Consider the following 26909-nt stretch of genomic DNA (forward strand, 5'->3'; position numbering starts at 1 on the left):
AACCAAGACTTTATAGCCATATTCTTAAGAGTAAACCTCGCATGTCTAATATTTGTTTCATACATTTATTGAGGGCATGCAAAGTCCCCAACCCGCACTTGGCCAGCTTGGTGAGCTCAAGGCCTAACCCCTCCTTCATTACGGGAGGAGACCCTTGCCTGGTAGTGGGACATTAATGGGTTAAATTTATAATTATCGAAAATACGGAATAATGGATCAATACTGAAATTGAACTCCAGACGTTGTAGTTGGCTAGACTTTAATCAATTTTACAGGATCATTAAAATGTTCGTTTTGTCTGAGTTTCGACTAATTAGTAGAGCAGCGTAATTTTTTTTAATCACTTACATATTATTTTTTCTATTCACGATTGTTCTACTGTCCTCCCTCGTTCGGGAGGGCTTAGGCCTTAAGTTCACGACGCTGGCCTAGTACCCGTACGGGTTGGGGTCGATACCCATACGAAACGAATTATATTATATACATATAATATTATATAAAGTATATACGCACCGTTCCTGCGGTGCATGGTGTATATGAAGCACAGCGCGTGGGGCCGCGGGGAGCCGCGCGGCGCCGCCACCACCAGCCCGCGGGAACCCTCGCGCCAGTTGCCGTAGCACGTGTACACTGCAACACAGACATACATAAGTATCAATTTAACACTATATATGTTACTGTAAAAGCCCGAACTGTGGAAATCCTAAGATTTTCCTGTAAAACCTAAGATTTACCAACTCTCAATGGTAAAAGTCCGAACAAGCCGGAGTTTAAAAACTATGTTTCGATATAAAAAACTTCTTCATAACTAGGTTATGGAATTATTATATACGTAACATAGTTATAGAGAGGAGACCCTTGCCCAGCACTGGGACAGAAATGGATTACATGTATAGGTTGGTAATACAGACCTGTGCTGGTACACGCGGACTGGAACTCGATGGTGTCCTGCGCAGCCCCGCAGCCGATGCTGGCGCTGTCGTAGGCGCCCATCACACACTCCAGAGCCTTCTCTGTCTCACCCACCGATGTGCCCGGCTCGTCTGTACACATACAAACACACATTTATAAAATTAAATAAAAACACCGACTTTAAACTAAAACTTTTTATTGTAAATCATCCGGAAACGATGAAATTTATTAAAATAGCTACGTCGAAAGTAGTTTGTTTATATTAAGAAATATACATTGGTAATATCTTTAAAGTAGATTATAATAATAATATGTGTATGGAAATATCTTAGTTTCAATCAAATATCGACAAGGTCTTACCCTCGGAGACATTCTGAGTACATTTAGCGGTAGTTTATCTATTCAATAGCGTTTTTCTTGTATGAGTTTCGTCGTTATTGAATAGATGAACCGTTAATTGTACCCCAGAACCCGGGGGTTAGTATATCATGTTATCTAATCCAAAATGATCATCTAATATATAAAATTCTCGCGTCAGTTTTCGTTGCCATACTCCCCCGAAACGGCTTGACCGATTCTCATGAAATTTTGCGAGCATATTGAGTAGGTCTGAGAATCGGCCAACATCTACTTTTCATACACCTAAGTGACACATTTTTTTTTATATGGCAAAGCAACACTTGCCGAGTCAGCTAGTAACCTATATAAAGAAGCAAATAATGTTATGCATATTTATTCGTAATTGAAATAGTTAATAGTGACATTACCTATATCTTTCTGTCGTCTCCTTCGTCGGTCTGCGAGCGAGTCGACCACGGTGTAGCGACCCATCATCGGACAGTGCTGCGGCGATAACTGCGTCGCTGTAATAGTACAATATGTATGTTAAAACATGTTACTATACTTTTACCCTCTTATGCATAAAAATATATGAAGTTATGAAATGTTTTGTTTCCTTCACTCCTTAGCGAAATGAAAAACAGAAAACATATTATAGTAGCTTTTTAACTAAAATAAGTTTATAATGTGTTTATGAATAAGAGGGTTAAGATATAAAAAGCTTTGTGATGATAAAATGTGGTGTTATTTATTGAAGTATTATTGGACCCTTTTCATACCCAAAAGGTAAAACGGGGATCTGTTACTGACACTTCGCTATTTTGTTTGTTTGTCACTTGGCTGTATACCATGAGCTGTGATAATTGAGCAGTAAAATTTTTCACAGATGATGAATTTCTGTTGTCAACTCGCATCTGGTTAGTTCTTTATTGTTACTTAAGTTGTAGGTGGTTTAAGTTGGCACATCTCACGCAAGTGGTCGCGGGTACGAATCCGAGGCAACACACCAATGACTTTTCAAAGTTATGTGTGTTTTAGAAATAATTGACGCTTGCTCTAACGGTTAAGGAAAACATTGTGATGAAACCTTGCTTGCCTAAAATTTGTTTAATACATTTATTACGGGCGTGCAAAGTCCCCAACCCGCACTTGGCCAGCGTGGTGGACTCAAAGCCTATCCCCTCCCCTCGTTTGGGAGGAGACCCTTGTCCTGCAGTGGGACATTAATGGGTTAAAAAAAAGGTTGAATGTTTGTCTTAACCATAGGTCCCTTTTGAATTCATCATTAGCAAAGCGGCTTTAGCTTTCATAAAACGTGTAGTGTGTGTTATAGGTGCCTGGCTGTAGTGTGTGAGCACATAAACATTTTGCGATGACAGAAATGGTCGCGAAACGACATTGCGATGTGAATTTTCGTATTAAGATATCATGAAATAGTCCATTGAAATGTTCCATGAGTTTTACATTTCTTAGAGGACACAATTTTATTTTTGGAACATGTAGGGGGGTCAATAGAAGCTTAACTTGAAGTTTGTGGGGTCGCCACTCTGGTCCCCCGGCCGCCATCTTAGAAAAGGGGGTGGAAATACTTTTTTCGCTATATCTCGGAAACCTACATATAGTATATAATAGTAGTACTTATAACAATAATGCTACTCACTGATAAGTGTGACATGCGGCGTGTACCGCGGCGGGTCCTGGCAGGCGGCCTGCGGCGCCGGAGCCAGGGTCGAGCCCAGCTGCAGCTCCAGCACGCCGCCGCCGCGCCGCCACACGCGGACACACACGTGACCTGACTCACTGCGGACATTACATACACGTCAATATTACTTACATTAAATTAAGCCTTTTCTATTATCTTCTCACGCATGGTTAGTGATCAACCTAGTGACTTTGACGTGGCTATCTGTATCTCGACTGTCTTTTTACATGCCTTCCGAAGCACGAAGACGCCTAGTTGAAATATCTCTATACCCAACCATGATGAACCGATCCAGAATGACCGCGCCATGGTTTGGTTAACCCACTAACAGGTGAACGCAACTGGCGTGTCAATAATGTCTTTCTATGATAAAATAATATTATATTCCTTGAAACGGGAGAACAAGGAAAAAACCACGCTCTTTACCAAAAAGCGCCACTTCCTACGATTTTTACAAAACTTAAACAGCTAATATTCGGCTACGGTGGCAAAATTTATTGGAACTGGCCGACTGTAAAGGGCTTTGTTTATAATATCCAAGTGTGTGCACAATACACAAGTACAGTCTCTATTCCATCGCTGTCATAGTCCGGTGGGACAATACAGTGACACAAGCAATGAGGTGAGTCGTAGGACCGACGACAACGACATTTGCTCGTCGAAGCACGGAAGTCTACAACTTCAACTTCTTAACTCCAGATAAGCTCAGAAATTCTTAGTAAATATTTTTTCAGGATTCAAACCTTAATTTTTTGCGCGGTATTGGCAGTATTATGTAAAACAAATATATAAATGTGTGGTACTCACCATCCCCTAGTGAGATGAGCGACGAGTTTCACGTAGTTTTTCTCAACTTGCTCCAATATCGAGTGACACACTATCCGCTTCTCTTCTATGTTGCCGTTTTGGTCCTCAATCTGAAAATACACATCACATTAATTAATAACCTTGCCATTTTTATTGTTCCGTACCCAAAGGGTAAAACGGGACCCTATTACTAAGCCTCCGCTGTCTGTCTGTCTCCAGGCTGTATCTCATACACCGTGATAGCTAGAAAGTTGAAATTTTCACAAAATAATGATGTATTTTCGTTGCCGCTATAACAAAAAATACTAAAAATTAAAACAATATATCTAGGGTCGGCGGACTAAAAAACATAAGTCAAAAAGTCGAACTTTACAGGAACAATAAAAAAAGTTTTTTTTATTCCGTCTTGGAATTTTCAAATTGTGCGAGGCTGATAAGGTACACCACTTAGTATGCTGGTAATTATTTCTCAGTGACTTAAGTGCTTTAGTCAGATGGCGTATTGAATTATTTGAAGTCGAGAGACCTAATAAAAAAAATATCGAATTTTTTAACTTATGTTCTTTAGTCCGCCGATCCTACATATATTCAGGGGGTCCTTATACAATAAACGTGTTATTTTTGTAGTTTTTGGTACGGAACCCTTCGTGCGTGACTCCGACTCGCACTTGGCCAATTTTTAAAAATAAACTGCTATCATTCTTCCGATGAGATAAAAAACCCTCCCTTATTACGGGAGGAGACACTAACCTAGCAGTGGGACATTAATGGATTAAATTTATAATATATTAATTTTAGTTTTAGTTTTACATAATGTTTAATGCCTAATATTTGCATGTCTTAATGGCAAAATATGTGATACTGTATTATTTTGATAACCAACTTTTGTACCATATTTTCTGCGAATAAAATAATTTGAATTTAAATTTGAAAATTCATTATTTATTTTGACACCTCCCACGGAAGTGGTCGCACGTTCGAACCCGAGGCAACACACCAATGACTTTTCGAAGTTATGTGTGTATTAGAAATAATTATCACTAGTTCCAACGGTGAAGGAAAACATCGTGAGGAAACCTTGCATGCCTAAAATTTGTTTAATACATTTATTGAGGGCATGCAAAGTCCCCAACCGGCACTTGGCCAGCGTGGTGGACTCAATACCTAACCCCTCCCTCATTACGGGAGGAGACCCTTGCCCAGCAGTGGGACATTAATAGGTTAAATTTATTATTTATTTATAGTTTACCTTGAGTGTAGCATTCTTAGTGGTAAACTTGTACTGATGCTTGTGGTCCAGGCTGAACCATTTGTGATGCTCCACTATCCAGCTGGGGAAGTGGCAGCGGTTGTGCTCGTCGTCGACTGAAACGGTAGTGGGTTCGATTAGGATTTACGTTTGTAGTTTGTGAAGAAAATAATTGAGTCAATTCGGTGAAATTAGCACGTATTAGCCCAAGCGTGACCTGGTTTCGTAGCTTTTTTGAAAAAGGTTCACGTAAAGTAATTTGTAAAATAAAATATAGTTCCTATTCAATAAGACTTAAGTTAAGTCGATTGAATTAAAGTCGGTTAAGTCGACTTAATTAAAGTACAATTATAAATTGGTTAAATCAGTTAAATCGACATTCCAAATATCCTCAAAGACGCCTTACTTAAGTAAAGCGTCTTTGACGATTTTAAGTCGGTTAAGTCAACCAACTTAAAGTCGATTAAATTAACTTCTTATAAACAGTTAAGTCGACCAACTTAAAGTCGGTTAAATCGACCTACTTAAAGTCGGTTAAGTCGGTAATTACTTATATATACATACTGTTAGTAAGCTTCATAGTCCTGGAGCCGTCGACAGAGGAAGTTAGCCCGTTGCACGTGGCGTCGCCCGACTGAGCTATCGTGTACGTCACCGTCTTGTCGGCGTGGTTGCCCTTGTATACGAAACACCTGAAAACATGAGAAAATACTTAGAATAAAGTGATACTCTACATAGGTGTTGACAAACAAGTAGGTGTTTTAGAAAGCAAACTGAATGTAGACAGAGTGCAGAGGACTCTCGGTTGACTGTTCTAACAATCGAGCGATCGAAGCGAAATACCCCGCAATTGGGTATTTGATTGCCAGTCAAATCAGCTACTCTTTATAATATGTCTCAAACACATTTTAGTATCGAAATACTGTGTAGTGACGTCACACTTTCGTATTTTTGTTGCTATCAAATGATTGTCCAATAAAATATTTCAGTCTGTAATTATTACAATTTCAACATTATTTACGAAAAAAATTACATAGCCTGAGCATTTCAGATGAATCTTGTACGAGTACCAGTTTAATAATTTTTCGTTAACTCAGTCAACAAACCAATTTCTACAAACACAATCCCGTGAAATTGTTAAAATTGTTTGGCGGCACCTTTGCTATCGTGTCAATAAACCTAGCCTTTATTTCAAATACGTTGGAGTCAGCTTCCAGTCTCACCGGATGCAGCTGAATACCAGTGTTTTTCATGGAGCGACTGCCTATCTGACCTCCACAACCCAGTTACCTGGGATATAACACGATTAACTAAGCCACGTTAATTAAGACCGAGTTTAAAATCGTTAATAAACAAGTAATACCTGTACATATCCTCATCAGTAGCGATGGTGTTCATTCTCTGAACTTGTGAGATGAGGCCTACTAAGTACCTCGTGGAGCCCTCCTTCCACGTCGCCAGGCAGATCAGCTCCTCCACTGAAACACGAATGAAAATACATATTATTTACAATATCGAATACTGAACTCGTAATCAGAAAATACTAATAACACTTTGCCCGACCGGGGAATCGAGCCGCGTCACAGAGGTAGATGGCAGAGCAATTTATCAAAATCCTTTCTTAGGGGATGTCTACGTCATCAAGTCTCAGCTCGATCGGTTAACATTTGACAAAGTTTCATACAAACTTTCATCCTCTATTTTATCCCCTTAGGGGTAAAATCATAATACTTTTTAGCGGATGTCTACGTTATAACATCTACATGCATGCCAAATTGCAGCCCAGTTCCAGTAGTTTGGGCTGTGCGTTGATAGATCACTATCCCTCGGTGTCTGAGGTACATTTAGCGGTAGTTTATCTTTTTTTTTGTATCAGTTTAAACGCTATTGAATAGATAAACTACCGCTAAATGTACCTCAGAAACCGGGGGCAAGTCAGTCAGTCAGTCCTTTGAGTTTTATATTCTATATAGAAGATAGTGGTCAACTTGGGTAACTTTGAATAATTTGGGTAACATTGACAGAGGGAATATGAACTAGTTTCGATTATTTTTTCATATGAAACCAACACAATTGATAAAAGTTTACAAAACCTTTATCAATTGTGTTGGTTTCATATGAAAAAATATTCGAAACTAGTTCAAATTCTCACTGTCAATGTTACCCAAATGCTTCAAAGTTACCCAAGATGACTGTAATATAAGTAATGTGTTATACTGACTGTTACTCTCAGTGCCGGGCACGTCGGGGCACGCCATGTACCGCAGCAGCAGCCGAGAGTCATCCGTGCAGGACTCCGCGCGAGACGGCGGGTTCATGCAGTCGCCGGAACCACTAGAAATATAACACGTTTTAATTAAACACAAGTATTTTGTAATTAGTTTGTAATTTTACCAATTATAATTTAGTTTATTAGGTCGGGGAAAAAGTCTTTTCGCATTATAGTATGAATGAACTTGTAATAAAATGCCTTTGGCTTCAAGAATCACAAATGAGTACACGGTTCATTAGGTTTCTTTCAGTGAGCTCGTGAGGTACCCAAATATCGAGCTTTTTTGTGCAGAGAAAACATTTTATTACAAGTTCATACATACTATAATGTGAAAAGACTTTTTCCCCGACCTAATATAAGCCGTGCGACATAAAGAGCAAGGCTAAAAAGGTTCTGTTAGTATACTGACCGACTATACGTGAATGTGAAGGGTGCTGGATGGAAGGGGCAGGGCTGCGGCTCCGGCATGGGCTCCTTCCTGAACATGGAGTACAACGCGGCGTCGCCCGTGATCGACTCGCACATCGTTGTTAGCGAATCGCGCTGGCCGCAGTACGCTGGGAAATAACAAATATTTGGTTAAACAAACATACATGAAAATACGCCTGTTATATTTAAGGTGTATGCTTTAGTATCATAGTTTTATAACCTAGAAATATAGGCAATAGTTTACAAAATACAAGCGTACATATTTAGTCGATTATATTATTGTTTTTAATGTTATAGAGTTATTTTATCGCCAAAAAGATACAGGGTAGCAATATTATCTTATTTTATTTCTAGTTACAATAACAAAATCTCCAATAGAAACCAGAAGCACCGAAAAGTATTTTTCGTGACACAAAAATCGAACTAGAGACCTTGAAATCAAAATTCCGATGTTGACTACTTCGATTTTGCATATTTTTTACCGTTGCCTTCAAGGAAATGTGGAAAAATACTTGATTGCAGATGATTAAGGTTATTTAAAATATTTAATACAAAGGAAAAAGACTTTAATTGTACTCACTTTCTTTATACTGCAATACATATTTGTGCTTTTCGTGTATCACCAAACACCTGTAGCAGTCTTCATTCCTGAAACATTACGATATATAATATATTAATACAAAATAATCAAGGCAACAAAAATAACTGAAAATTTAGGTAAGAAAAGTTCAAGAAAATATTTTTGGTTAGCTTCTGATTTAATTATTGGAAAGAATTGATGAAGGTTATGTAAAAGGGACTTAGAGCCTTTCCTTTCATTCTGCAAGCAGATGCGTGCCCAGTAGTGGGGCATAAATAGCCTACATTTTACAATTACATATTAGAAGAACATTGTTCTGCCGGAAGCCAGTTTCTAATTGCAGTACTCAACTTTTTCGATTTCTTTGACCACAAACTAAATAGAACTAAAACAAAACCCTAAGTAATTTCATTAATTACACACTCTTACACCTTCTTAATAATATTATTATTAGATCGGGGAAAAAGTCGTTTCGCATTATATATGAACTTGTAATATATTTTTTTCTCTACATAAAAAAGCTCGATATTTGGGTACCTCACGAGCTCACTGAAAGAAACCCAATGAACCGTGTACTAATTTGTGGTTCTTGAAGCCAAAGAGATTTTATTACAAGTTCATACGTACATACTATAATGCGAAAAGACTTTTTCCCCGACCTAATACTTTATCCATCGTTCTAACCGAATTAATATTCTTTAAGTAGTGTTTGAGACTACCGTGATCAAATAGGCTAACGACAGATTTTACTTCATACTGTGTAGTGATGAAGACTGTACCTGTCGTAAACAAGGAACTTGTCATTGGAGTCTGTCTCGGCGCAGTCTCCCTTGCCCTGCATGTTGGTGGAGTTGATGTAGATGAGCCCCGGGATGCCGGACTGGAACCAGCCGCCCGTCCAGCCCTCGGGGAAGTTGCATCCGCCGCCTGGAACAGACAATAAGAAACTTAGCTTGGAAAAGAATTATAACAACGACAACAAAAATATGCAAATATTATAAATGCGAAAGATTTAATGTTTGGATGCATATTTGTAGCAAAAAACGACTCCAAAACACTTATCACGTATCCAATACGTATTTTGTATCGTCGTATTGGATTGTATTACGACAAAAGTATTCAATAGATTTCAGGAAATTTGGTAAATACGGTATAACCTGGATTAACACATATAACTTTTTACTCTGGTAAATCATGGCACAGCCAAAGTCACGGGTGGAAGCTTGTGTTGCAATAAATATAATCAATTTAGAATAATATGACTAGCTTAATAATAACTTGATTATTGCCGTATAAAAATCTAAGTATATAGTAAAAAATTAACAATATATGAGCTAAACGTAATTTGAGCAGTTTTTGTCTGATTTAAGAACACATAAAAATCGCATTTGTAATAGTTATTAAACATAATAATATAATCTCTTTATTGTCCACAATGTACCACAATAAAAAAAAACAGTGAAATCTTAAATATAAATAAGATACTAATGTACAATCGGCGGCCTTGTCGCACAACATATTACTATTTTTACGAAATGCAAAAATAAAATCAATTAACATAAATACTACCGATTGAAATCATAAATCATCACTCCCCTACATTTTTCCCCGCCGTAGTTTCACTCAACACAAAACCTGCTTATTCATTTCCAATAAAAAAAGCTGTAAACATCTAAGCACTCATTATTTCTAAATAAATCCTAACATTTGTCAAAGAGTGCTTCACACGGACAATCATGAACCGTATATTTTAATTGATTGAATTCGCATAGGTCTTAAAACAATAGGTCTAGCCACAATAGGTCCTAGGTTAGTACCTAGTTACAGCTTTTGTTCCTGTTTTTTACGTACTAATTTATAGTTGTAAAGAATTCAATGTGCGGGGCGTGGTTTAAGTTAAAAGAGTGCGCGGGTAACAGGATAAAATGATGAAAAAATACATTTGACATTTGCTCGAAAACTTGCCAAGTAAAAATTTAAAATGTATCTACTGTTTAATTTCTCAGACATAGATAATTATAAAAATACATATTAGGTATACTTATTATAATTTACTAGCTGACCCGCGCAAGTTCGCTTGCGTCACATAAGAGAATGGGTCAAAATTGTCCCCGTTTTTGTAACGTTTTTTACAGGTACTCTGCTCGTATTAGTCGTAGCTTGATGATATATAGCCTATCGCCTTCCTCGATAAATGAGCTATCTAAGATTGAATAGATATTTCAAATCAGACAAGTAGTTCCTGAGATTAACGCGTTCAAACAAACAAACTCTTCAGCTTTATAATAATAGTATAGATTCTCTCCTATGTGACGCAAGCGAAGTTGCGCGGGTCAGCTAGTATTTAGATATACACGGAATTACTCCCACATTTTCTATATTACTGTATACCGCTATCCTCTCATAACTCGTACAATACAGTAGTATGTATAAAAGATTCGTCACCATTGTGTCCCGTCTTTGTTTCACCAGACTCCAGGTGTTACTGCGCCAGTCCGCACACGACTCATATATAGCCGACATGTTTTATATAGAGACTGTTTAGTATTGTGTTATGTGGTCTCTGCCTACCCTTGTGGGAAATTGGCGTGGTTTTATCTATGTACATCTATGTAATTGTCACTATTTATACCTAGGACTTTTCTATAGTGGATATCTATACTTATAATAAATCTGTAGAGAGGTCAATTCTGTACATTGAATATATTTAAAAAAAAAACAATGGGGGATGTTTAGTAACGGATACTGATACCGAATCAGCAATTTATAATTTTCTTTTCTGTCTGTCTGTCTGTCTGTCTGTCTGTCTGTCTGTCTGTCTGTCTGTACTCCGTCTGTATGTTACGCTGTCACGTAAAAACTACCGGATAGAATGCACTGAAATTTGGTATATGCATAGAATCGGAAAATAAATAAATATTATTGGACAACTCACACACGGTCATTTGATTCCAAACTAAGCAGAGCTTGTACCGCAACCAAATAACTGATAAACGTACTTATATACTTCTTAATACATACTTATATAGATACATTGACAACCAGGCTCAGAACAAATACTCGTGTTCGTCACACAAAGATTTGTCCCGGGTGGGATACGAACCCACCACACGCGGCGCTACAGTTGTTTGTGACACCAAGTCTTCATCAATTGGATATTAATGACATAAAAATCAGTTCAGCAGTTTAGCTATAAACAGCACACACACACACTGACTTTCACATGTATAGTGAACTTCGACAATAAATAAAATATAATATTTACACGCGTACTGAAAAATTCATAAAGAAATGAAATTGTTTTACACAAATTGCAATAATGTGATTCGCTGATTGTTTTCCAGGGGACGTAGCGAGGTTTTCATTAATATTTACAATCGATATACTTTATATTGTGAATGAACAATGGACGGACGAGACTGAAGAATACATTTATTTATTTGTTGAGACACGTGAGGGTTATTTAATGAAGACTGTGGCGGTAAAAATATAAAAATGTCGCCCGAATGCCTTTGACGATGCTTAACGACAGTTGTATTAATCGATAACAGCTAGGACCGACTTTTTACGTGCCCTCCGAAGCACGGAGACGCCCAGATCAAATACCACTACACGGTCACCCATCTTTGGAATGACCGCGCTAAGGGTTGCTCACTACTTACCTACAAATCGTTTACCGACCGGTGAGCGCAACTGGCTATTAACGCCTCAAAAAATTCCTTAAAATATGACTTTAATCAAATTTCATCATCGTCCATAATTTATCACAATTCATTTACATTATTCTTATAAAACAAATATATATTAATTAATCCAGGAATGGTATTCACCGATTTATCATAAAATTAATTGTCACCCCCCCTCATTTCCAAGATGGCGTCTTAAAAGCTCTTGACAGGTAGACAAATATATTCAATTATTAAAACGATCTACAATTAGTTTTCAAATTGCAGCGTCGAAAACAATTTTGTAGGGTGACAGACAGATGGACAATTAAGTTATAAATTTTACTGAATATATTATATTTATTTATGTATATTTATATATAAGACTTGCGTGTCTTGAGTTTTTAATTGATTGTGACGTTTGAGGGGTAATAAAATTGTTGGGTGGGGAAATGCGACGTCCGCGTCGATTACAGTTGCAAGTTAGGCTTTTTCTTTCAGCTAGCAAACTGTTTATTGTTATAATGAGTATTAGAAATAAAAATAACTTGTAAATGATTAATTATTTTTGAATTGTCTTGCATTGGATTGATACAAACAACAGCCAAAATGATTTTAATAGTCTGATAGAAATCAAAAAGCGTTTTGCATTAATCTAGATTTTGCCTGCATCTCTACAATCTATTTAATTAAATTTTGTCCTTAATCGATACGGCTGTATCGATTATGAATATTTAGACGGAAAAGCATGTCAAACAAGCTTCGGCTCACGACTTAAACACTGGCTTATATTTTCTTGTAAACAAAGATGTCTACCTTTATTCCAGACAAAGAATCTATCACCATTTAAATAATCATTTAATTTTTAATCAGCTTAGCAGTTCCCCAGCAAGAGCGTAAAAGACAGACAGACAGACCAACTTCCTCAATTACAATATAAGTAAGGAAACGGAATACAAATATAGATTCGACAAACACATTCGCATCAAACTCAGGTCAGCAGTTTACCAGAAAAAGCGTATAAGACAGACAGACAGCCATCCTCATTTACAATATAAGTAAATAAATGAAATACAAGTATGGTTTTCGATACACAAACACATTCCCATTTACTTTTACCCAGTAACACATGACAGCTAAGTCCCGCGAGGCACATATACATAACAAGTATTATTTCCCAAGACACGTATTATTTACCACGGCTGTTCTTTACATATATGTGTGTTAATATTTATATTAAGTTGGTCTTTGAATTAAATCTCGTTTTTTATATCAAGCATATTCAAAGCAAAGTCAGTAGTATATATTAGGTCGGGGAAAAAGTCTTTTCGCATTATAGTATGTATGAACTTGTAATAAAATCTCTTTGGCTTCAAGAATCACAAATGAGTACACGGTTCATTAGGTTTCTTTCAGTGAGATCGTGAGGTATCCAAATATGGAGCTTTTTTGAGTACAGAAAAAAAAATTACAAGTTCATACATACTATAATGCGAAAAGTCTTTTTCCGCGACCTATTATGTAACCAAAATCTAGGTTTCTATTAGACTAACATTGTTAATGGCGGAATATGTATTTCGTATACTTTTGCCTATAGCTTCGGGTATAATAGGCGTGATAATATGTATGTATGTACTAACTATTAAATATTTGCCGAAGCATTTGGACTTTGCAATGAACAGTTTCAACAATTATTTATATAAATTTTACTTCTATAATAATAGAATATAAGAGAGTCTTGTACAAACGGCCTCACAGTCAAGAACAGACGTTGTTTCATTAATATTCCTATTAACTGCAAATAAATACAGCTCTCATGACCGTTCTAGATTTACATTTAAATGTGCAATGTACTGTGCATTCTGTTCTTATTAATTTTATTTCTTACGATATTTAAGTAAATATTATCTGGGACTAACGGCACTCAAGTTTAAGTAACGTTTAAATCTGACATATCTTTCAGAAATACTTTTAAATGTCCTTTACACTACATAAAAAGCTAATGAAATTTTATCAAAATTTTACATGTGAAGCGAGGAACACGAGAGAAATCAAATTACAGATATTCAAGTTCAGTTTTACATCGTTTTACGTAGTTAAAATTAATGTGTTTAAGAAGTATAGAAATATGTTTTAATAAACCAAGAATAGATTACTTGATCAATGCCACACATTCATTTGCTAGCCATCTATGTGTCCCACTGTATGGCAAGGGCCTTTCCTCTTTCCTTTATAAAGCTACTGGCTGACCCGCGCAACTTCGCTTGCGTCACATAAGAGACAATGGGTCAAAATTTTCGCCATATTTGTATCATTTTTTACTGTTGCTCTGCTCCTATTGATCGTCTCCTCAATAAATGGGCTATTTAACATTGAAAGAATCTTTCAAATCGGACCTGTAGTTCCTGAGATTAGTGAGTTCAAACAAACAAACAAACTCTTCAGCTTTATAATATTAGTATAGATTTCTTTCATTTGAATTCTAGACATACATAGATAAAGTAAGTATATATTTTTTCCACTGTATAACATTTTGAATCTCTCAAGTCTTGACTCTAACATCGAACCCCAGACTTCACCATCAACTACAATCAACTACAATCTTTGAACAATGTTACCGGAATTAACCGATTAACTAAATATAACTTAAAGGAAACATAAAACTGTGTGATATAATAAAAGCAACGTGTAATCGAGTGTACGTCGTTTGTCAAAGCTGTACTTAATCGCGTTTCAACTGAGACGGCTGTATGCGAGAGTGTAATCACGAAATTATAAACCCCCGGTTTCTGAGTATATTTAGCGGTAGTTTATCTTTTCAATTGCGTTTTTTTTATATGAGTTTAAACGCTATTGAATAAATAAACTACCGTTAAGTGTACCTCAGAAACCGGGGGAAAGTAAATTAACGACAAGGATTTTGTACATACTTATAGGAAAACCAGAAACAAACAAAAGAAAATACAAATCACATCGAATTGTATTACTATTAGTCGTTCATAGCCAGCCGCGCTCACCGCTCGGTAAACGATCTGTGGGTTAAGCAACCATTGGCTTACATGTCCTCCGAAACACGGAGACGCTCAGTTCAAATATTACTATGCGGTCACCCATCTATGGAAAGTCCGCGCCAAGGTTGCTTAACTCATTGACCGTTTACCAACCGATGAGCGCCACTAGCAAGAGCAGATGTTAAGCCAACTGAGGAAACTATGAACTTTGTATAATGAAAAATAGTAAAAGCCCATTCGCTGAAAAATCGCACTGAAAGTATATTTTTCGAAGTACAATTTCGAAATTAAAACCTGCATTCTTCACTTCCGAATAAGAGCATTCAAAATAAACGCGCCGGGAAATAATATGATTGAGTTCCATTTTCTGAATGTCTAATGAACTTGCCTCATTCGCCTGTCTCGCTCACTCGTACTAATTTACTCTGTGCTAGAGTGAAATGGCACTATGTCCCTTAGTTCCGCCTTTCATCCCATACATCCATTCTCCGATATTACATTAGGTTTTAATTAATTTTGTATGGACGTGTATGAGAGAGCCATTTATAAGTTTTTGAATGGAAACTAATTATTGCGGTCAAGTAATTACTATGTGTATGGGTAATTTTTGGTTGTAAACTTGTAGTTATAGTAATTTTGAATATAAAACGATTACCTTATCCTTTAACGTCTCCATCATTTCTTAGCCCTTTACTGTCCCAATGCCGCCCGCATTAGTCCAGCGTGGTGGACTCAAGGCCTAACCCCCTCATTAAGGGAGGAGACCCTTGCCCAGCAGTGGGGCATTAATAGGTTAAATTTATTTATTAGTTCTTACGGAATTCACTAGAGGCGCTAATCAGTTTTTCATAGAACATTTTTATAGTATTTCATATAATATACATATGTCTCAAAACAACATTTTCTTCAATTAAAATTAAAATTAGTATAACTGTTTTTGTAACACGTTAGTAGGTATGTTTAGCTTGGAAAATTAGAATATCTAAATTTGTTTCCCATTTGAACTTTAACCTTAAACGTGGGAGGCGAGTATTTATAGCAGCTATTCCTCTAAAATAAAAATAAACTTAATTAAATATCACTAAAAACAAAAGGTTTAGTAGTAAACACTTTTGGCGCGCAAAAACACCGCCATTTTAAAACGTGTGACGTAAACAAGTCGGCCATATTGGAAGTTAATGGAGAATCGCGGGAAATATTCCGATGCTAATTAATTAATTATTTTTTTGTTTTTACCTGTTTTTGTTGATCCCTAACGACGAGAATGGGTTAATATTTTTTTCATAATTATGGTAAATACTTTTTAAAGCTCGTTGGAGCGTATTTATGCATAATTTTACTTGTTAAATTTTATGTATTTTGTAAAAGATGGTAAAGGGTAAGAATCCCTTGAGTGTTTTGGTGCTGAAATACTGAAATTAGATTGTCATCATCTTTCATTATATTTGCAGGGAATATTAGGTATAAGAGTTGACGTTTTTAAACTCTCGCGACTAGTACACATAATATTATAATGCAACGGGTCTTATACGCGATTGAAAATTTAAAGGTTAGGATACCTTATTTGCTGGCCGACGTTTCGATCGAATTACATCGACCGTGGTCACGAGCTGACAGTCAGCTCGCAGCAAATAAGGTATCCTAACCTTTAAATTTTCAATCGCGTATAAGACCCGTTGCATTATAATATTAGGTACAAGAGTTATTTTTCAAGACTTTAGCATGTCTAGGCACATACTTGTAGTATGTTATGATTACGTCAAGTAAAGAAATTACACACAGAAAGCCATTGGATACAACACGGTAGTTGACTATCAGTCAAATCAGCTACTCTTTATGAAATGTCAAAAACACATTTTAGTATAAAAATATAGTGACGTCAAGATACCGTATTCTCATTTGAATCAAATGAGTACCTAATATAAGGTTTCAGTCTGTAATAATTACAATTTTAACATTATTTACGAAAAAAAACAAAGGCTGAGTATTTTAGATGAATCTTTTACTAGTACAAGTTTAATAATTTTTCGTTAACCCAGTCAACTACCCAATAAGGAACATACATTTTTTATTTTATTTTTATTTAGTATATATTTAGAAGTAGGTATATAAGTATGTTTATCAGTTATTTAGTTACCATAGTTCAAGCGCTGCTTAGTTTGGAATCAAATGACCGTGTGTGAGTTGTCCAATAATATTAATTTTATTTATTTATTTATTTACCTATATAGTTTTAAATTAGAACCATAGTATACTTTTGGATCCACAAATCTTTCCAGGCAGACAGAATCTAGCATCGTTTCAATGTTATTCATATACAACAATTTTCTAATAGAAAAATAACACAATCTTAACGAAACGTCACCCCACCACAATAACGACAGAACTGCGAAACACTCAATAATAATCATCAGTCTAGCCTTTCTTCCAACTATGTTGGAGACGGCTTCCAGTCTCACCTGATGCAGCTGAGTACCAGTATTTTACATGCAGCGACTGCCTATCTGACCTACACAATCCAGTTACCTAGGTTATAACACGATACACCTCGGTAAGACTGGTTGTCAGACTTTCACGCTTTTGACTACTAGTTGCGGTTATCAAAGAATGATAATGACACAATTTAACATGCCTTGCGAAACACGGTATAATTTACCTCATCCACTGAATTTTGTAATACGCACTATACTAACTAATAATTAAAATACGATGAAGATCTTGATGACTCAACTTACTTAAAAAAATGTTTATGCATAACCCGCATTTGGCCAGCGTGGCGGACTTAGGCCCTAATCCCTCCCTCATTACGGGAAGAGACCCTTGCCCAGCAGTGGGACATTAATGGGTTCAATTTATGTATAAGCCTGCTCACCCATCTACAAAACAACCTCGGCAAGAGCAGCTTAACCTGAGAGATCGAACCGGCTTGACTTAGCCTCTCCACTCAATAACAATGAAATTCGCTAATAGTCGTGTTCCCGGCACTCAGTATTACTTGGTAACGTAATATTAATCCTCCATTAAACGTAATCTGTAAGCCAATTCACTGAACAGTTCGAGTGGTTATTATATGAGACGATGTTGACTGGTATAAGGCACAAATTTAATGTTTTAAGGAGGCTTATATTAATAACTAGGTCATAATTTTCCCCGTTTTTGTAACATTTTTTACTGGTACTGTTCTCCTATTGGTCGTAGCGTGATGATATATAGCCTTCCTTGATAAATGGGCTATCTAACACTGAAAGAATTTTTCAAATCGGGCCAGTAGATCCTGAGATTAGCGCGTTCAAACAAACAAACTCTTCAGCTTTATAATATAAGTATTAGTATAGATACATTTTTGTTACGCTTGATGCATTAAATGCATATTTTAAAGCCAAATTTCAGCTTCTTTTGACTGCCTCCGTGGTGCTGTGGTTAAGGCGGTCGCCAGTCCAATACCATTGCATCGAGTCGTGAGTTCTTTTCCCATTGTTTTTTTTATTTTTAAAATTGTTGTTTCGGGTCTATTGCTGGAGTTGTCTTAGATAGCCGGGCGGTAGTCGAGTGGTATTCATAATATTAATACCAATAGTTATTAATCGTTGAGGTTTCAAAACCTAAACAGCTCACCCAATGACTTAGAAGTTATGTGTGCGTCAGTAAAAATTGACACTTTCTTTAAGGTGCAGGAAAATTTCGCAAAGATAGCTTGCATGTCGACAATTCTAAATTCCAGCGTGGTAAGTTCAAGTCCTGACATCTTCCTAATTCCAGAAAGAGACTCGAGCTGATTTTAACATATTCAAGCCAAATTAACTACGCCGAAACTTTAGGCATTTAAGGGTAAAATGCGTGTTCGCGTTAATTCCCGTATTCTATTACAGACTAGCTGACCAGCGCAACTTCGCTTGCGTCACATAGGAGAGAATGGGTCATAATTTTCCCCGTTTTTGTAACATTTTTTACTGGTACTCTGCTCCTATTGGTCGTAGCGTGATGATAAATAGCCTATAGCCTTCGTCGATAAATAGACTATCTAACAGTGAAAGAATTTTTCAAATCAGACCAGTAGTTCCTGAGATTAGCGCGTTCAAACAAACAAACAAACAAACAAACTCTTCAGCTTTATAATATTAGTATAGATTCTTACCGTACACCAATCTACCTAAATTTCCTTCTGCAAACCGTTTTAATAAAAAAAGACTCAAATATATCATTGCAAAGTTCAACAAAACCTTACAAGTATGTAGCCTCGTGTAGGTGGAACACAAACAGAGATCAGATGCTACGCGTCCCACGTATGCGGTGATGACGTCAGACGTCTTTTGACAGTATGATAACTGACACTTAGTATTGACTTATGGGATAAAGTGTTGAGGTATGTTAGAATATCAATATTATTTTAGAGGTTCTTATGTTTAAAGTAGAGAGCGGTGATAGCCGAGTGGTATAAGTTGACACCTCCCACGCAAGTGGTCGCAGGTTCGAACCCGAGGCAACACACCAATGACTTTTCGGAGTTATGTGTGTATTAAAAACTAGCTGACCCGCGCAACTTCGCTTGCGTCACCTAAGAGAATGGGTCAAAATTTTCCCCGTTTTTGTAACATTTTTCCTTGCTACTCCGCTCCTAATGACCGGAGCGTGATGTTATATAGCCTATAACCTTCCTCGATAAACGGGCTATCTAACACTGAAAGATTTTTTCAAATCGGACCAGTAGTTCCTGAGATTAGCGCGTTCAAACAAACAAACAAACAAACAAACTCTTCAGCTTTATAATATTAGTATAGATAATTATCACATGCTCCAACGGTGAAGGAAAACATCGTGAGGAAACCTTGCGTGCCTAAAATTTGTTGAAACATTTATTGAGGGCATGCAAAGTCCCCAACCCGCACTTGGCCAGCGTGGTGGACTCAAGGCCTAAACCCTCCCTCATTACGAGAGGAGACCCTTGCCCAGCAAGGGGACAGTAATGGGTTACATTTATTATGTTTAGAGTTATTTAAATATGGGGTTAAGCTGGGATTACGTCTAAATGCATTATTTAACTATGGCACTTGGCTGAGATGTCTAAAAGAGGGAGTTTAGTACTTTTTGGCTTTTTTGATCTATGTGTCTACCGCTGGGTAAAAGTCTTCTGAATGAGGAAGAGGTTAGACCTTGAGTCCACCACGCTGGCCAAGAGCGGGTTGGGGACTTCGCATGAAAGTCTCAAATTGTTTTAAACGTTGGACTTATTTATCAACATATCCATATTTTTAGTTTCTCTGTAAATTATTTTGTCTTTCTGTTTAGTTTAATTTCCATTTGTTTTTTGTAAAAAATGCGTATTAACTTTTATACAAAAAGATTATCAATATAAGAATAAATTTTCTCAAATACATATATTTGAGAGAAAATACCAAAATTTTTATTTTTTTTAAGTATAAGCATAATTTAAGCAACAAATAAGTTATTTTTTTGTTATTGCCAATTTTCCTAAAATCCGTTTACCTCGAATGCTAAACCAACTCAATATTTTCTAAATTTACGACCTACCTACCTAAAACCTGTAATTTCAGAGTTACACCATTACTCGTGCAGTGTTAATTCAAGCAAATTGTTATACATCGTTGAAGTACGTATCATATAACAATTGTTTCTGACATATACAATTGTAACTATTGCTGTTATTTCATCAGTTAACCACTGATATTAGCTTCTACTCTAGCTATATATATGTTGCTCAGTCTGTAGTATATCCGACTGCTAATCATGAGGTATTGGGTTCGATTCCGGGGTCGGATAAAATACTATAGGTCTTTTCTAATTTATAGAATACTAGCTTTTACCCGCCACTTCGTCTGAATTTTCCTATGGGAATACGTTATTTTCCCGGGGTAAAAAGTAGCCTATGTCCTTTCTCGAGTATCAAAATATCTCCATACCAAATTTCATGCAAATTGGTTTAGTAGTTTAGGTGTGATTGAGTAACAGACAGACAGAGTTACTTTCGCATTTATAATATTAAGTATAGAAGTATAGATTTTTAATAGTGGCCTGCTGTTTTGAAATGTGTTTTGTAAGTGGTAATAGACTAATCCCGTACAACATGGTACTAACATTGTTAATGGACAAAATAATGTGTGCGTATTTCATTATCTTGTGCCTATACTTTTGAATATAACAGGCGTGATATTATGTATTGTAAAATGTTTGCCAATTTTACATTTATTAAAGGCTTGCAAAGTCACAAACCCGCACTTGGCCAGCGTGGCGGGCTCAAAGCCTATCCCCTTCCTCGATTGGTAAGAGACCCAGCAGTGGTAAAGTAATGTATAAAAAAAAGAACATTTTAATACAACTTTTTGAAAAATTTACTCTGTAAAGCAACTGTAGGCGTTCTACAACAATGATCAAATTAAAATAACTCGTATTATTTCACAAGAAACATTTCTTAACTCAAGTAAAACTCATTGGGTCACGTGTTTTTATAAGAAAATGTCTTGAGCCTACGTGAGTTTCTCCTTACCTCCAATATCACTTAGAGAACGATCTTCCGGGAAAGAAAAATATGTCACATGAAAACTGATTATTTAGCCGAAGGGTTTTCTTGAAACTCATTGGAAATTAACCTTGATGGAATGAGGAAAAGAAATGCTCTGAAGATACAGTTACTGTGTAGGATGTTATAGGACCTGCACACTTACCCTCTTATTCATAAAAATATATGAAGTTATGAAAGGCTTATAGTGTGATATTTCTATTTCAAGTCGCTAAGCCGCCGACAGATGACGACGGCTTTTTTTTTTCAAAAAAATCAAATCCGCTAGTTGTAGACTGTTGTCATATTTTGCTGTGTCAATGAGAGTCCATTAACTGAAGGGTGATTTTCTTCCAATATTAATAATTCTGTAAGCAAAACTGATCAGCGCTTTTATCAAATTTGTAACTAAAAACTTTAAAATTTAAACACTCTAGCAGTCTAGTCGATAGTATCAATTGTAGAAAATCGCACTACTGAACACATGTCAAATTCCATAAAAATGTTAAACAAAAAAGTAATTTCAATATATTTTTGTAAGTAAGTATTTGAATAGTAAACTTAAATTAACTTATACAGAATAAAAATCAAAGTTATTTTAAAAATACATGGCAAATGACAAGTGAATCAATGTATGAAAAGAAAATTACATGTGAATGAAAGCAATTGGATATTATAATTGAATTTATTTTACTTTCATTCAGTTTTATATTTAAATCCATACTATTAATAATACTATAAATGAAAAGTAACTCTGTCTGTCTGTCACGATCAAATAGCTGGACCCTTTAAAAGAACATATTTATTTATTTATTGATCGGTTCGAAATTTCCGAAAATATCTATTAGATTTTAGCTAATTCACACAAACAATTTAGGCGTTGTAAACCAAAACAAGTAACCAAGGTTTCTGGAAGAAAGATTTAATTTTAGCTAATTCACCCGAAAAATCAACGTGTTTTATACTAAAACTTTTGTTTTAGTATAAGACAAATGTTTTAGCATAAAACACGTGGTCTGGAAGTCTACAAGAGAGGTCTTTGCCCGGAGTGGGCCATTGACATAGGCTTGATAAAAAAAATACACAAAATAATCTTCTTTCAAGAATTACTCTGCTTATTTATGAACCATACAATACTTTTTTATTCAAAAAACCACTTCTGCACTAAGAATTGCTCTTGTGTCGCGGGTACTTTAACAAACATGCAAACAACGGACACAAAGTACAACCAAACCCGAAACAACTATTTTTGAATCGCACAAGTTCTGAATATCAAACCTACGACCTCCCGACGCAATACACCAAATACTAATTTTCAAAAAATCGTCGAGTAGTTTATAAGTTTATAACGAAAAGACAGACAGACGAGACCTTATTAACAGCATGCAGTAATAAATACTTGTATCAAATCAAATCATACAACGTACTTACTTAAGTTACGAAATCGATATCTTAGTCCGCATAGCAACGCCCTTTGCTTAGGGGTCGAGAATAAAAACAAATCTCAAAAATACACCTAAATACATATATAAGTACTTATATAAAAATTATAATGTCCATAATTGTATCTAAGGTACCTGTTGTATGTGGAACACGTATTTTGATACTTTTTATGACTTCTTATTCTTATCATATTATTATGGTTAGAACCTAGTATCAGAGTTGCTCAAGCCGCCCGAAGGTACTTTTTTATGACAGTCAATATAATTATGTATATAAAACTCTTCCGTTACTGTGTGTCCGACTGATGGACAACGCACAGCCGATACTACTGATTGCAGAAAGTTGACATTTGGTATGAAGATTCCTTAGGAACTGTAGAGGAGTTTTGCGCACAAAGGGGTTTAAATTCTACGAGGGCAAAGCTGCGGGCGCAAAGCTAGTTTTAAATATAAACAGACTAAGAAGAAAGTATTATTTATTAAAATGCATTATTTTTTACTTTTACCCGCTTCTACCCGCGACTTTGCGAAAAATGTATTCTATGTATTAATACAGCTATCAATGCACCAAATTTAATCAAAATCCGTCCAGTAGATTTTCGTGGAATAGAAAGAAACATACATACATACACTCATCCTCACAAATATCACTGACCTTAGATACAATAAAAATAATTATTATATTTATTTTTGCTTTGTATCTATAACACTCGTAGAAAGTAAATATAGAATTCCTAACTCTCAATTCTCAACGGAATACAATAGACTGAAATATATCCATTAAATAACAATAACTACTCAAAAGTTGGGGGTAGATCCATTTGGCCGAATTAGCCCGAACAATGCCGAAATGTCCCGAGTACCTATGCTTTATAATATAAACAGGTTAACTTGACTACTTCTTGTTACGGTACAGAAGATTTGTATATATTATAATGACATATAAACAAATATTCTTTGAAGAATTAAATTTTCTTTTTTGGAAGATGCATGTATCAGATTTAAGAAGGATATTTTTTTAAAAGCTTTTTGAGTAAAAAAGTAACATGTTCTACTAGTAATTTGTTCCTGAAGGTATGCAAAGTCCCCAACCCGCACTTGGCTACCGTAGTGAACTCAAGACCTAACCCCTCCCCCTCGTTTGGGAGTCCCTTGCCCTGCAGTGGGGCAGAAACGGGTTATTAAAAAAAAAGTAGAAAAGAAACATTTTTCTTATTATGCAAGGATAACACTAAATAACATCACCTGTACAAATGCAAGTACATAAAAGAGACACTTTCCAATTACTTTGAATATAAGGTCGGGGAAAAAGTCTTTTCGCATTATAGTATGTATGAACTTGTAATAAAATCTCTTTGGCTTCAAGAATCACAAATGAGTACACGATTCATTAGGTTTCTTTCAGTGAGCTCGTGAGGTACCCACATATCGAGCTTTTGTGTAGAGAAAAGATTTTATTACAAAGTTCATACATACTATAGTGCGAAGACTTTTGTCCCAACATAATATTTTATTAGTATGAAACAAAATTTTCTTATTATGCAAGAATAACACTAAATAACATCAGCTATACAAATGTAAGTACATAAAGAGACATTTTCCAATTACTTTGAATATTAAAACTACCCTCATCCATACGGTATAATCCTCACGTACCGTATGTTAGTGTAAGTAGAGGGTCTGCGGGACAAATAAGAACCGGCCAGGTGCGAGTTGCACCAGCGCACAAAGAGTTCTGTACTATTATTAAAATTTAAAGGTAAATTAGATAAAAAGCTATAGCTACAATAGAAAATTAAAGGTAGTTTGTAAAGATCGTACCAAGTGGTGTTCTCTGATCTCTATCCTTATGAGAAGAAGGTGTGATTTTATGCATTTTACTCGTAAAAAGACAATTCCCGCACTAACAATTGCTCTTGTGTCGCGGGGACTTTTACAAACATACAAACAACGGACATAAAGTACATAACAAAAAATTGTGGTTTGGGCAAATAATTGTTGTGTGTGGGAATCGAGCCCACGACCTCCCGACGCAATGGTAGCGGCGTGGCAACCTTTACTACTGCGCCACGCAGGCCGACTTGTATATTTTATTCTGTTTTAATATTCGTAGTTACAGCAGCTACAGACATACATTATCTATGAAAATTTCTACTTACAAACTATCACGGTTCATGACATACAGCCTGACAGACAAACAGACAGACAGACAAACAGACATCAAAGTCTCAGTAACAAGGTCCCGTTTTTACCCTATGAGTAGAGAACCCTAAAAACCGCCACTTAAAGGCAGACTGCGCGGGTATAAAGTAATATATTTATTGCAAGTATCAAGGCAGGTGCGGCGGCGTACGGTCCGCGGCCTCAGGTGTCTTATAAAGACGTTTTTCTTCAGACCTGTGCGGTGTCGTTGTGTAGAGACGGGACGGTTTTATATCGATAAAGTTAAATTTTTATTGTTTCAAATTGTGATAACTTTTAAGTAGCGTTGCATGTTTATTAGAAATATTATTATTAATTAACGCAAACACATATTTTACTTCAGTATGCCTATTTCGGCGTAGGTCACACTTGCCGTAGCTAACGTCAGCCTGCAAACACGGCCAATGTAACTTAGGCCAAAACTTCAGGCTTTCATGTTTTGAATTATGTTACATCTTTCAGAAGTTGTTTCATGAGAGAATGCGATGAGATGAGAATGAAGTTCGTAAGGATCGTACCAAGTGGCGTTCTCTGGTCTCTGCCTCTCTATTTGGAAAAAAGTACTTGATTTTATGTATGTATGAGATGAGAACTTTGAAAAAATTGGGTTACGAAGTTAAATTTTTAACAGATTCTTCTTTATTAAAAACAGCTACAATAAAAAACTAATTGATATTTTTCAGAATAAAATTTCAGCTTGTGTTTTCATTTAAAATAAAACATTGTCCATTTAAAATTCCCTGAAATAGTTTTCATAACAACATATTTTTTTAAAAAACCTTATCATATAACAACTAAAAATAAATACTGTCAGAAACAACAGCGAACAACCTCGTTTTTAGTTTATAAAACTAGAATACTAGGTTTATAGGTACTAAAATATTATATTGCTACCTCGGTGGCGCGGTAGCGTATCTGTCTAGTGACCAAGAGGTACCGGGTTCGATTCCCATAAAGATAATCTCGTAAAAAATTACGCGATAATGTTGTTTAGTAATGATAGCCGAATGGTCAACAGTTCGAACCCTAGGCAATTACACACCAATGACTTTTCGAAGTTATGTGGGTATTAGAAATAATTATCACTTGTTCCGACGGTGAAGGAAAACATCGTGATGCAACCTTGCATGCCTGAGAGTTATTTAGAATAGTTCTTGAAGGTATGCAAAAACTAACCCGCACTTGGCCAGCATTGTGAACTCAATGCCTAACCCCTCCCTCATTACGGGAGGAGACCCAAATATTACCCAGCATTGGGACAGTGATGGGTTAAATTTATTTTATTTTAATTGGGATTATCATCAGCCTAGCCTTTCTTCCAACTATGTTGGAGTCGGCTTCCAGTCTCACCGGATGCAGCTGGATACCAGTATTTTGCATGGCGCGGCAGGCTAATATAATATAATTTTCGACTGTCTATAAATTGCACTTTTGCGTGCCTTTGGGAGAAACTTATAGGTCAAGGGCAATGATAACCCCCCGGCTATCTCCCATATAACTTATAGATAGCCAATAATCCTTTATCAGAGACATACATCGATGATACAAGTATCTGTTATTAGTTAGGCATATTTATGATACAAACGTGGCAATAAACAGCGGCATTAAGCTATAAATCGCATGCTAATAGAGGTCATTACGTTATAGCAAATACATACATACATACATACATACGCCTGTTATACTCAAAGATGTAGGCAGAGATGTATGAAATACATTCAAGTTTTACCATGTACAAATCAGTCACTCATGTAATGTAGGTCGACCTTATTGCCGTGTATCGGC

The 26909-nt window shown here is 36.1% G+C and overlaps 1 protein-coding gene across 1 annotated transcript in view; it reads right to left on the minus strand.

The window, feature by feature from the left end:
* LOC142984787 (uncharacterized) overlaps positions 1-26909 on the minus strand; it is a 225412-nt gene that overhangs the window by 5596 nt on the left and 192907 nt on the right. Inside the window, exons 3-14 of the mRNA XM_076132603.1 lie at positions 9070-9217; positions 8291-8358; positions 7691-7838; positions 7231-7343; positions 6373-6487; positions 5574-5701; positions 5010-5125; positions 3761-3870; positions 2912-3051; positions 1680-1775; positions 912-1043; positions 514-630 (exon numbers count right to left, since the gene is read on the minus strand). Of these exons, the coding sequence (XP_075988718.1) occupies positions 514-630; positions 912-1043; positions 1680-1775; positions 2912-3051; positions 3761-3870; positions 5010-5125; positions 5574-5701; positions 6373-6487; positions 7231-7343; positions 7691-7838; positions 8291-8358; positions 9070-9217 (1431 nt within the window). The remainder of the gene's footprint in view (positions 1-513; positions 631-911; positions 1044-1679; positions 1776-2911; positions 3052-3760; positions 3871-5009; positions 5126-5573; positions 5702-6372; positions 6488-7230; positions 7344-7690; positions 7839-8290; positions 8359-9069; positions 9218-26909) is intronic.

Source organism: Anticarsia gemmatalis, chromosome 28, assembly GCF_050436995.1.
Source record: "Anticarsia gemmatalis isolate Benzon Research Colony breed Stoneville strain chromosome 28, ilAntGemm2 primary, whole genome shotgun sequence".
Lineage (NCBI taxonomy): Eukaryota > Metazoa > Arthropoda > Insecta > Lepidoptera > Erebidae > Anticarsia > Anticarsia gemmatalis.